This window comes from Miniopterus schreibersii (assembly GCF_964146895.1).
Source record: "Miniopterus schreibersii genome assembly, chromosome: 10".
NCBI lineage: Eukaryota > Metazoa > Chordata > Mammalia > Chiroptera > Miniopteridae > Miniopterus > Miniopterus schreibersii.
Window position 1 is genome coordinate 17,620,974 of NC_138110.1, and position 13,095 is coordinate 17,634,068.

At 41.3% G+C, this 13,095-nt stretch overlaps 1 protein-coding gene across 1 annotated transcript in view; it reads left to right on the forward strand.

Moving 5' to 3' along the window:
• Window positions 1-13,095, forward strand: part of MBD2 (methyl-CpG binding domain protein 2) — a 58,164-nt gene that overhangs the window by 41,687 nt on the left and 3,382 nt on the right. Inside the window, exons 4-5 of the mRNA XM_081148244.1 lie at window positions 8,961-9,051; window positions 10,344-10,521. Coding sequence (XP_081004370.1) covers window positions 8,961-9,051; window positions 10,344-10,521 — 269 coding nt within the window. The remainder of the gene's footprint in view (window positions 1-8,960; window positions 9,052-10,343; window positions 10,522-13,095) is intronic.

Below are 13,095 nucleotides of genomic sequence, written 5' to 3' on the forward strand. Positions count from 1 at the left end.
TGCAGCAGTGAAGTGGGACAAAGCGGGTTTGAATCGGGCATTGGATTTGGCAATTAGGTTACTGTGACCTTGGGCAGTCAGTGTTAGTACAGTAGTAGGAGTAGAGTCCAGGTTAGAAGGGAAAAAGTGAATGGAACGTGAGGAAATAAGAGGAAGTTTGTCTCCTAGTGGAAGGAGGGAGGTAGCGAAGATTTGAGGGAGAACAGTTTTTAGGTTATCAGTGTTCGATCTGTCACTTCAGGGGAGGAGCCCCAGGAGAGGAAGGGAAAATGTGAGGAAAAGTTGGGCAAATTGACGAGAAGATCAGGAGGAGGCAAGAGAAGCTGTGACCAAGAGCCAAGTGTAGAGATAGTCTTAGGAGGTAGCGGAATACTTCCTCCTCAGAGCCAGGAGGTAAGGAAGGGAGCTGCGGTAAAATGGTTCGGAGGAAGTCTCAGGTAAGGAGGGTATTTGAAGAGGCTCAGGGCTTTAGGCTGGAGCTCCTGGATTTTCTAGTCTGCCATGGAGTCGATTATTACAGGCTTCTTGACTTAGGAGCTAATATTCTGTTTGTGGTATTTAAAATAAACAATAAGAGACAGGCGTTCAGGCATATAAGAGGTTTAGATGAACTTTACCTAGTTTCATGATTGAAATTTCAGTGTTTCTTTATAATCATTTGTTTTCTAATGGAGATTATAATTTCAGAAGGCAAGGGAAGATGCACTTTAAGACGATAAATGAGGGCTAAAATTAGTTTTAAGTTTTTGTGTGGCTCAGTTTGGTGAGATGCTGCTTCTCGGGGCTTTTAGCTTAGCTACATACTAAGTAGTAACAAAAATTAACATGTTCAAGATCAACCCGTCGGTTCTGTTTTGTTGTGGTACCTGTCCTTGAACACTAACGTCCTCCCGAATGGAGCTGTGCCTTTCTCAGTATCAACCATAGATTTGCACATGTTTATGTTCTCAGAAAGCTTCTACTAAAATCTGTCTGTACAGGTACTTTCTAGCATGCGGGGTAGAATATAAAATGTCATGTTTCAGTTCGGAACTATACATCTTCCAGTAGAAACGACATAAATGGTTCTAGCACCCCAGATCAGCCCACAAAATTGAATCTAAAGTGTGGCTAAATTATTAAAAATAATTACTGTGTATAGCCATGTTCCTATCAGGAAGTCATTCAATTTCAGCTCCTAACGTAAGAAATGTTTTTCCCACTTCTGCTTTCTTACTCACCCCCTGCTTGTCTGACAGTTGTCCGACAGTGACAAAGAGGCACCCAGCTCCAAGCCACTTAGGGTGGTTCTTATAAGGCCCAGGAACGAGGAGCTGGTACAGGGACTCTCGAGAGTGGACAGGAGCTGGCTGCAGTGATGGCGGGTACCAGTGGAGGGGCCTCCCTTCCGACTCAGCTGTGAGACCTGGGCTCCTGCCACTGGAAGCTTCCTGTCCTCCTGTCCTCCTCCTCTGGGTCTGTGGTTCTCAGCCAGACCTGACTTTGTCCCCTCTCTCCCTCCCTCTTCCATATGCCAGGGAAACTTGGCCATGTCTAGAGACAGTTTTGGTTGTCACAAATGGGGTGGTGCTGCTGGTATCTAGTGGGTGTAGGCCAGGGATGCTGCTAAACGTCCACAACAAAACTGACGCAGCCCCAGGTGTCAGCACAGGTGGAGAGACTGCGCTCGGCCGTTGCTGCTGGCCTCGCCTTTATGCCCCTTCTTGCTTCGTTCGCTGCAGAACAGATGTAGCGTGTGTTCCCTGACTCTCTTCTACCTCCTATTCTTGAAAAACGCTCAGAGCCATTTTGAGGTTTTTCTAAAGGCTTTACTATCATCACAACATGGGAGTAGATGGGGTAAAAATAACAAGAAAATTACAGTTTCAGGAAATCTTAATTAAAAGCTATCCATGCTATCCACTGGACTTTAAATAGAACAAAATTCTGGTCCTTCTCTCGGCTTCAGTCCATGCTTCCCCATATGGTTTCCTCATTCCCTGGGCTTCCCTCCTTCCTTACCCATATTGCTCAGCTGGGGAGAGCTTGGGCCGTGATCCTTCAGCAGTCCTCCAGATGAGGAATTGACAGATGGATGAAAAATCCTTGGGTTATTTTAACAAGGAGTGAAGGGAAGGGAAGGTTCCTTTGTATTGCATAGATCCAGTCAGAACTATATCCTGTTGCCTTCCTTCTTTTCAGAAATTCACAGAATGAGATTGAATCACAGCACTTCCCTAAGTACTGCTGCAATGGCACAGGGGCCTGTCTCCTTTTCACAGCTGCACTGTCCTTCCACCACTGCAAACTTCATGGGCAAGCAACTTGGTTGCACAAGGCCCTGTGCTTAGAAGGGCCCCATGCCTGGTTGAATGCTCTGCTGATGCCACCAATAAATTGTTAATACTTTCTGAACAAGGGGCCTCACATTTTCATCTTAGACTGGGCCCTGAAAATTATGTAGCCAGTCATGGGTACCAGAATTCTTCCAACCTTTGGTCCTAGGGAGAGGCAGTCAGGTTTGGATCAGAAGAGGTAGAAGATGAGCTTTAAGATTCTTGTAGTAGCGAGAAAACCCAGCTGAAGTCTGGGCGGGAAGGGCAGACTTACATGTACATGCTCAATCTTCACTTGTAAATGCTCACCTTTCAGAGGTGATTGGTTTTTGCTTTGTTTGTATTTAATAATTTTAATCAGGTGACCAGCTACTTGTTACATGCTATTGCAGGATCAGCCGTGTGCTAGAGGCCATGGGTGAAACTGAGTAGTAACATGGTACTTGCTCTCCAGTGGGCATGTTCTAGTGCTTATCAAACCTCCTTTAGTTTCCATAACCCTTCGAGGTTGTTTTTATTGTCCCATCCCATAGGGTAGGAAACTGATTGGCCACAGGTTAAGTTAGTTGTTCAACTTTATAAAGCTAGTGAGTGACAAAGAAAGGATTTGAACATAGGTCTGTCTGACTCTGAAGCCCAATTCCATTCATTGCTACTCAGGAGGTAAATCTTCCCACCTGCTGAATTGACTCTCAAGTTGAGATCATGAGTATATGTACAGAGAAGGTCAGTTTCTTTTCATAGGGGAGCTTTTTAAAAACTACACAGACACATTAGTGCTTTTCAAATTAAATATAATGGTGGAGGAAAATAATTATGGCAATATTTGATCTAGATGCTTCTCAATGTTTTCATGAGAAATAGATGTTAGCGTAATTGACCTAAAACAATATTCTTACAGAAAAATTCAAAAGCCTTCAGTTATATGGGCTTCGTAAATCACTCCCTCTCTCCTATTTTATGAAACATCTTCTATCACTCCATTGTTAGCGTGACGTATCTGAAAGTGCTTCCTTGGAGTAGGGGTCTCTGTCTTTAATATTCATCTACCAAATAAAAATTTGGTTCTCAATGCAGTTGATATTTGCAATTAATTCTAAGAAAGCAAATTTGCAGAGAGCATATATTATATCAATTCTTTAGTTTTATCAAGCGAGCTGTGCCAGATTATGGTTTGAAAGCTTCTTAAAACTTTTGCCAGCTTTAGCCTAAGTATATTACAAGCCTGGGTCTCATAATTCTGCTTGAGGAGGAGCACAGATTGCCTACAGTCGGGGACTTACACAGTGCGACTTAGTAGGTAAATGGACTAAGTCGATGATTTTCTTAGCATGTATTAGCTTTCATCAGCCTTTGGTTTTATGGATAGAAAGGTCTTAAGCCTGTTAATAGATGATCTGACACAGAGCTAAAAATATAAATGCTCTTCTGGAGCTTTTCTTGTTAAGATCAGGCCTATTGAATCACACTGACCTGAGTGTTAGTTCCAGCTGCACCACTGACTAATTGTGCAACCTTTGGTAAGTTACTGTAAATGGGACATCATACCCTCTTCAACATGCCGCAGGAAAGATGAACCAAGTTGCTGTACATAAAGAACTTCACACAATGCCAGGCCCAGGAGAAGATGGTAGTTGTTTCCTCACCTCTTCTTATTCCACCAAGAGAATGTGACTAGGCAGAAAGAGAACTCTGGGTGAGCCCCTTTCTCTGTTTACCTAAACAGATTGGTAACCTCTTAACTAGACTTTAACCCAAGTCCTCCTGCACTGAAAAATAGAAGGGCACATGTCCTCCCCTAGCCCTCTGCACGGAGAGTGGAGTAATATTTTTTTTATCTTCTGGTGTAATCAGGAATGAAACTCTGAGATCTCGGTGGTCAGCTTATACCAGCTCTATGTGTGCACTGCCATTCTCTCAACTCAAACCAACCAGTCAAACTGAGATCCCTGGGCCTCCATCAAAATCACCTGACACTTCCAAAAAAACCTCAAAAAACTAGTCTTCTAACCTCAGACCTACTGAATGGAATCATCTCTGGGGCTGAGGCATTAGAATATACATTTTAAACACTCTGGTTGTTCTGTATAAAAAATTTAGAAATACTGGCTTGTCCTCTCTCCCACCTCCTTGCCTTTGCTCAAGTTGTTTCCTTGGCTTGGAGTAGTCTTTCCTCTATTGAATTCTTACACATTTTTCAAGAGCTACCTCTTCCTAAAAGTCTTCCCAGATTCTCCAAAGTTGAAATTATTTTTGTATCTTTATTATTGCACTTATTACGGTCTTTCTTGTAGAGTTTTGCTAGTTTTCCACCAAACAGTAAGCTCCTGGAGGGCAGTAATGACCAGCTATCTTCATAACCAGCAGAATACTTTGTATATAACAGGCACTAGGAGAATATTGGTTGGATTTGGATCTACCCTCTAATTCCTTTTTTCCACTAATCCATCCTGCCTGACCTCCTCAAATGAGTGCAAATCCCTTCGGAGCAGGTATGATTAAGCCCAGGGTGACAGAGGACAGAACTAGTAGCCACGACCAGCCTGAGCTCCCGGCGCGTTGCAATGGGATGTGTGTTGGTGTGTGGTTGGAAGGGTTGTTAGTGACCCTTCTTCCTTCCTCACCCTCTCGGCTGTCCTCTGTCAGGAAAGCTGAAAAGATCCCCCAAGGTCCCAGTTAAATCCACAGCAGTGAAGACGTGGCTACAGTTGCACTCTGGGTTGGTTTTCCTGTCTGGAAACAGATTTTGACCATTCATCTCACTAGAGAAGCACCTTCGTTTTGCACCGTGTCCTCTGCGACTCTAAGACAAAGTATGGCTGGCTGTGCTTCCACTGATGCCACAGCGGCACTCGCTGCATCGCACGGGGAGCAAAGGTCTAGAGATGAACTCCAGTTCCTAGTAGATGGTTCCTCCCAAGCTGTCCTGCTTCCGTCACTGATATTTTGGGCATTTTTGTGGTTTTGGATGGCTTTTCATCCCATCGTGTGCGTCTCCATCAGCTGACTGGATAGCTCGTTGCCCAGACCATTGGCAGTATAAAGTGATACACAGAAGAGAGCTACCCAATTTTCTTATGTACTGGAGAGCGACAAGGAGAACAGGTACTAGAGACACCTGTAGGGTCTGACTAGGGGGGTGTAGTAACTGAGGGTGATAGCACATTTTGGGAGTCTCTCCAAATATTAAGTCATTGCCGCTTGAAAGTATTACATTGGTTATTTGGCCTCACACCAGGCAGCAGGATTAAACTGAGAAAATCATTGATTTAGCAGGCAAGACCAGATTTTCAGGGGGTAGGTTAGGATTTATGAAAGCGATAGTGTGGTAGAAGAGACTAGATAGCTATGGTAGAGGGGTCTCCTTTCAAACTTAGGGGGACCCACCTTTTCAATATTTTTGTCTTTAGATTTGTAATGTTTAGGGAAGTAATGCATTAGGAAGAACTCCATATGCCCACAATTAGCCACTGAGTGGAAACATGGAATTCATAAATGAACAGATTAGGAAATTTTAAATTTGGGTAGAGGAAGGCCTCTCCCTTCCTCTGTATCCCTCCAAAGCGTTCAGGGCTATAAAGTGACCAAAGATAATGAGGAAAGGTCATTGAATTTGATGAGAGTTGCTGACTGACTTTTAGAGTAAATTTAGTGAAAATTCCTGGGCAGGGGATGGGCCTGAAGGAATGGAGACAGTGCATGTTGATCATTCCTTTAGTAATTGGCCTGGGGGAAAAAAGAAGACGGTATTTGTATCAGCTGGATAAAGTCTGTGTTCAAAAAAATAACAGAGAATACAATTCCAGGGCCCCAAGGAATTTCCTGTGCTGACCCTTTGTGGTCAGATCCTAACCCCTGGCGGCCATCCCTACAGTCATTCTTTTTCAGAACGTCATATAAATTGAATCACATAGTATGTAAAAGACGGACTTCTTTCACTTAGCATAATGTCTGCTCTAGGTAAATTTAAAAAATACTTTAAAATGCAATGACCTTCCCCCCCCCCCAAAAAACCCCAAACAAATAGACAAACAAAACTGGTGGGGACCTGAGAAGATGAATGTCGTGAAGGTGTGTTAGGAACATACGGGGTGGGGCAAAAGTAGGTTTACAGTTGTTCATATGAAAAATAATACAATAATTAATAAGTAATAACACAAGAACAAACTCTGTTTTGTGTACTCACGACGTGTAAACCAACTTTTGCCTCACCCTGTATTGAGGTGTAAGCATGAAGGTGTAAACATTATCTCTTGAAGAAAATCTGATGAGATTAACTTGGAATGAGTGTTGGAAAGGATGGAGAAGAGGCCAGTGGTGCCCTTGACTAGTCAAACGTTCTCTTTTTTTAAACCAGCCTCCTTTCCTTCCCTGACCTTTCCCTCTTTCTCCCTCTGGGGGTGGAGGGGTGAAGTGCATATATACACACATACACATATATAAATACATATATGTGCATTTTCACGATAGAAGCATTTCTGTTACAAAGAGGTCATTCATGCATGTCAGATTCAGCTTCAGATTTGGTGGAGGGCTGTCTGATGAGTGCTGGTACCAGGATTTATAATCTAGAACTGTGCATTCGTTTCTCAATCCAAGGTTTATTTTGCAAAATTTTTCTTCCTCAGTTTTGTTTTCATCTTTTTTTTTCCAAAGTAATAGGAATTTAAAAATTAAGAATTAAAATTATAGAAAGTAAGAAATTTAACTTTTGATATTTTAGAATTGGAATATCATTAATGTAAAATGTCACTAATCACATCTGTACATAATTTCCATATGTCGTTTCTTGGTAGTGTTGATTCATTTTTTGCAAATTAAATTATGTATATATAAATTTTATTATAAAAGTGCTTACTAATCTCATACTCACTGATTCCTTTGGATATGTTTTCATTAGAAATTAACTGGCTTTTGTTTTCCTTGTCTTTCTCTATAGTTGTGATATTCAGCTATAGAAATGATATTATTCCCCTAAAGAGAAAATAGAAAGCAGGCAGGGTTTCTTGGGACATTTATCATATTCACGAATTAGAACCTTCACCTAACTGTTTTTCACCTGTGATGATTAATGTATTTGTGTCCTCATATATGTTAACCATATACTCAGCTGATGATGTAATTTGTAGGGAGACGTAAGGAGATCTTACCATATACCAGAGTTCTTCAAAGGAGAGTGAAATGTTCTATTGCAGGTTACTCTTGGTGCTAGCATTGAAGTTATTGTAAATCCACCATATTACTATTCTGCTATAAATACAGTTATTTTACTGTATCTTTGCATTTGTCTGGGGGGAGGCGGGGGCGGGGGGAAGGCAGTTATCTGATACTTTTTGTATATCCGGAAGTCAGAATCAGAAGTCCAAAAAGTAAATATAACAAACCTGATGTTTACTCTGTGACAGGTGCTTTAGTATTGCCCTGTTTAATCCCCACAATAATCTTATGAGATAGTCATTGCTGCCACAGTTTATAGAAGAGGAAATTGAAGCTTCTGTAGCTACAGAACTTGTCCAAGGTCATACATCTAGAGCTGGGGTTTCAACTAGGGTTGGTGTGTCTCTCAAGATCCTCATTCTGAGTGCAGTGACTCCCATATTTAGTCATTCACAGAAACCTTTTTCAGTGCTCACTATGTGACAGGCTTAAGGGATCCAAGATTAAAGACAGATATATGGAGTCCTAAGGAATTCCTTTATCTGTTTTTTGGGCTGCAGTAGATAGGAAACAGATTAGAAAAAGATGAAGGCTTGAGGACAAAGACACTATGTTATCTACTCTTACATCCACAGGATAAGCACAACACATAGTAGGAGCTCAATAAATGCATGCTGAATGTATTGATGGCAGTAGTGACAAGTAGTAGCTAACTAGGAGAGAGAATGAAGTATAGAAAGGATATAAAATCAAACAGCAGAGCTGTCTTGGACCATTTTAGAGTTTGGATAAACATTTGGATACTCAGTATCCCCAGGGAAATGGAGATCCTCCTGTGTGCTCACTGAGGCCCAGAGTGATGACCTGGGCCACTGAGTGGCTGAGGTGACCCAGGCTCTGTGCAACAGGGAGGCGGTCACTCATGAATGTGGCATCTGTTTGAAAGAAGCAAGGAAGTGTGTAAAACATTTTAGAAAAGTTTCCATAAAAAATGGCCTCTCCGCCCCACCCCCTTAAAATAAGTGAAGGGGCTAAACTTGAGTGTCTTGGAAAAACCACATAGGTGGAAGAGCTCTTTCCCTGATGATACTGGATAAAGAGGTGTTACATAAGGTAATTTGTTTTCTTTCCCCTGATAAAATATAACATTACATTTTCATGCCAAATGAATCTTTCAAAATTTAAGTTATGTTCTTTGGGAGATACGTTATAAAGAACTATATATAGTATATAACATAATCTATAGTACTGTAACAAGTGGACAGGTTGCATAAAATAGCAAAACATTTTTTTGAGTAATATCATTTGAAAGAATTATGATGTGTTGAAGTAATTTCTGTTCGGAGCACCATTTAGCTTTTTGTAAGGAAAAATATGGGGAAATTAGGAAACCATTGAAATGATTTCATTTTCATTATTCAACAGCATCGATGCGCTACTTTCTTGTTCCGAGAATGTATCTATTAACGGTGATGTTTTGCTTTACAGCTTTTCTGGGAGAAGAGGCTACAAGGACTTAGTGCATCAGATGTAACAGAACAAATTATAAAAACCATGGAACTACCTAAAGGTCTTCAAGGTATTATCTGAGTTCAGTTGAGCAGTGCCCACTGTGTGCCGGGCTCTGTGCTAGAAGCTGTGGAGTCAGAAGTGATTGAGACAAGGTCTTTCCTTGGGGCATGGTATGGCTTGCTGGATGACCGACCTCCTGTGTAAACCCAGGCGGAAATGTACATGAAACGCTTGTATTTGGCACAGATGCTTTCAGTATATTGCCTAAGCTTTAGGTTAGGTTTCTCATATAAATTAACCCATATGCTGCTTTTAGAACCAAGTGCAGCTGAGTGGCAGACTTTCCCTAGCTTCCAGTTTAAAGCAGCATCTGGCCCCGCCCCAGCACTTCATCTTTCTTTTCTCTGATCTAAAGAGCAGCTAGCAGCTTTCCCTCTCCATCTCCCTCCACAAACTGCTGCTGCAGATCGCAGTGGGAACCAGTGCACCTCAGTCCAGTAACAGCCGCAAGTGGGATCTGGGCTGGAGAGCTCAGTTGCTCGTGTGCCTTTCATCATGTTAATTCCAAGTTCTAGAGAAGCATCATTTTTGAAGTATGAGAACTTCCGCTTCTAAATCTTGACGTATTGTGGATTGCTTAAAAATCCTCGTGATTCATGGTTAGAATATCATCTCATTCCTCTCTCTGTCCTTGGAAATTGTTGCGTTAACTGGTTTAACAGGGTTTAACAGGTGTTTGACTAAGCAGTGCATTTGAATGTGGCCATAGGGGCCAGTCTCCTAAAAGTAGTCAAGGTGTGCAATTATTAAATGAATTTGTGAACTTGGATATTTTGTTTGAAAAAACTGTAAAAGCTGCAGGTACAGGATAGTTGTATTGACTTCTTTGAAGTATTGAAACAAAGAAGATAAGTGTCGAGATATTGCTAGAAATTAATGTTAAAAGCTACAGGAGAAACCACTCCAGGAATAGTTTAGGAATACATTAATGAGCATACTTGAGTATAATATGAAGGGACTTTAGAAGGGAATTAGATCATTAAAATAATTGACCTTGCTTGAGGAAATGTAGCCAACATTTAAAAAGTTGAGAGAAAAAATTGGAAAATGTATTTTAAAAGTGATGTTAAAGTCTTATTGAAATGCTCTGCTGTTTTTTTTACTGTTTACTTAATGTTAATTCTTTGGTGTATAATAACTATTAAGTCGATATTATATAATCCTTTGATTCTTTGGCTTATATCAGTTTTAAATATATGATCCCAAATGAATATAAAAATATTGATTGTTGTAGGTAACATAAGGTTTGCTTAGCACATCTAGGAATTTCCTTTAACAAGTCCATTATTCTGATTGCAGGAGTTGGTCCAGGTAGTAATGATGAGACCCTTTTATCTGCTGTTGCCAGTGCTTTGCACACAAGCTCTGCACCAATCACAGGGCAAGTCTCCCCTGCTGTGGAAAAGAACCCCGCTGTTTGGCTGAACACATCTCAACCCCTCTGCAAAGCTTTCATTGTTACAGATGAAGACATTAGGTAAGGCGGTTTGACATAACTTCAAAAACTTGTTTTTTAACTTTGGTAAATTATATACTGCCTGTTGGGTTCAGTGGCACATCTATTAAGTGATGAATCAATCAGAAACTTACGTATATATATTTACAGAGCTTTTGTGAAACCAGTGGAAGGTGATATAAGACATTTAAAACAAGCACATACTTGAAAAAGGTGGAAGTGTTGTGGATAAGGGTCTCATTGTGGTCAGTTGTACACTCTACTCACCGTTTTTGTAGTGTCTTTTGTAGACTGGGGCTCTTTCATTTGGTTATGCCTTTTTTTTAAAAATTGATTTTTAGAGAGAGAGGAAGGGAGAAGAGAGAAACATCTGTGTGAGAGCATAACATTCATAGGGTGCCCCCTGCACGCCCCCTACTGGGGATTGAGCCTGCAACCTGGGCATGGGGAATCCAGCTGAGCCATACCTGCCAGGCCTGTTTTATGCCTGTTGATTGCTTCCTGCATTGGTTTGTCTGCAAAGCAGTCTCTCTCTAAAGCAGATCATAGCCCTGCTGCTTTAAGCTCAGTTGTGTTTTAAAAGTTCCATTTACTTATCTTGATTATGTTTACCTTACTTTTGGTCAATTTAGAGATTTACTTTGTTATTGTTTCTTTGTTTCAAGGGAAGATTTAAGGTGGCTCCAAAGAGAGAGAGACACAGATACTCACTCACTCACTCACTCACTCTAAAGCCCAATGAGAAGCAAAGGTGAAAGGTGAAGCAAAGGGCGAAGCAGTAAAACAGAGCCGGGAATGAGGAGAGTGCAAGAGCTGCATTTATCTTTTACTTTTTCGGAGGCTTGGCCACGATTTAGTTTTTTAGTAGCTAATAGGGAAAGGAAAGCATACAACTCAAGTTGATAATGCCCAGAAAGTATAAGCAGACTATTGCTCAGGAGAAGTAAAACTATTCTCGATACTAAGACCTCAAGGACACTCTCATGAGGGGTTTGTGGACGGTCGTATCCTTGCTTTATAAAGGTAGTGTAGAATACTGTGTTTTCTTTATACACAGGGCAGGGTGTATGTGCTCCCCTGTGTCTGTCCTCTGGCTGTGTAAATGGGGAAGATCTGCTGGGTATTCTTCCTAAACAAAGCCAGCAGATGGCACTTTAGAGTCATGTAATTGACAAATACGTTTTATATTTGTATTTTTTTCCCTAAATCCATTAAAGTTGGCGTGAGAATGTTTTTAAATGCGTGAATCCAACTAGGTTTATAATTGGGTTTAAACCTTTCTGGGTTTATAAAGCTGTAGAGTGGTTCAGAGCTGCATTCATTCAGAGGCCTTGGTTACACAGACTTGATGGTCAGCATTATTTTTTAAGAAAAACAAAATGTAAAATCTAGGAGAGGAATCAACTTGCTTTTTTGGTTATTTTTACCCTTAAGAAGGAAATTAGGAGTTGTTTTCTGTCTTGCAATGAGTAATCGGCAGGATTTCGCCAGGTCATTATGGGTGTTGACTGAGGCTGTCTGACTGATGGCTTGGGAATGTTGATGGCTTCAACACCAGATCTTTTGATAATGGAGGAAACTCTCAAAGCCAGATCTGGGTGATTTCCTTTTAAGGCAGACTTGTCTAATGAATTGCCTATTTGATTCAGTTGTCATAACAGAAATTATTAAGCAGACGTTTCTTGTTGAATTAGTACAGGTTCAAAATAAATTACCGCAAATTGAATTGTTGCCCTTTCTCCAATTGTGCAGCCAGTATTATGTTTATAGTAAACCTCCAGTTAAAGATCTCAACATTAAGTATGTATTTTTTCAGGATCTTTGATAATATTTTCATCCCTGGGCATATTTGTTTTCTACTACTAAGTGACAGAGTCTCATAAACTTAGCAGCCTAAAACAAAGCCTGTTTATAGCTCACAGTTCTGTAGGCCTGGAGTCTGGGCGAGGCTGCACTGCATTCTCTGCTTGGGTCCACAAGCCTGAAATCAAAGCGTCTGCTGGATTGCACTTCCTTCTGGAGCTTGGGGTCCCCTTTCAGGCTGCGATGGCTGTTGTAGAATTCTTTTCCTTGTGATTGTAGGACTGAGGCCCCTGTTGTCTTGTTCACTGTGGGATGGGGGTTGTGCTCAGCAGTTAGAGACTGATGGTAGTCCCATGGGTCCCTCCATGTTCCCTGTCCAGCTTCTTTCAGGAAGGGCCAGCACCTTTCAAGGGATCCTCTTATTAGGTCAGATCCTCTATGATAATCTTTTGATTAATTTAAGGTCATTTGATCAGTAACCTAATCTTGGAGTTTTATCCCATCCTATTTGCAAGGTCTGCTTGTCCTTCAGGGGAGGGAATTATGCAAGGAGTGTATACAGGGGTGGGACGGGGGGCACCTTGGGGACTGTGCTACAGTTCTGCCTACCCCAGCAGGCAAATGCTTTAACTTCAGCTTTCGTAAGTGTGGGAAGTAATTCTCAAGATGAAAGAGAATCGTGGCAAATCTTAGAGTCTAAGATATACTTCGCCAGCCAGCAGCACGATTCCCTTCGTTTTCTTTGTCCACCTAATGGGATTCTCTGGGGCAGCCGAGCACATTCTCAGGCTC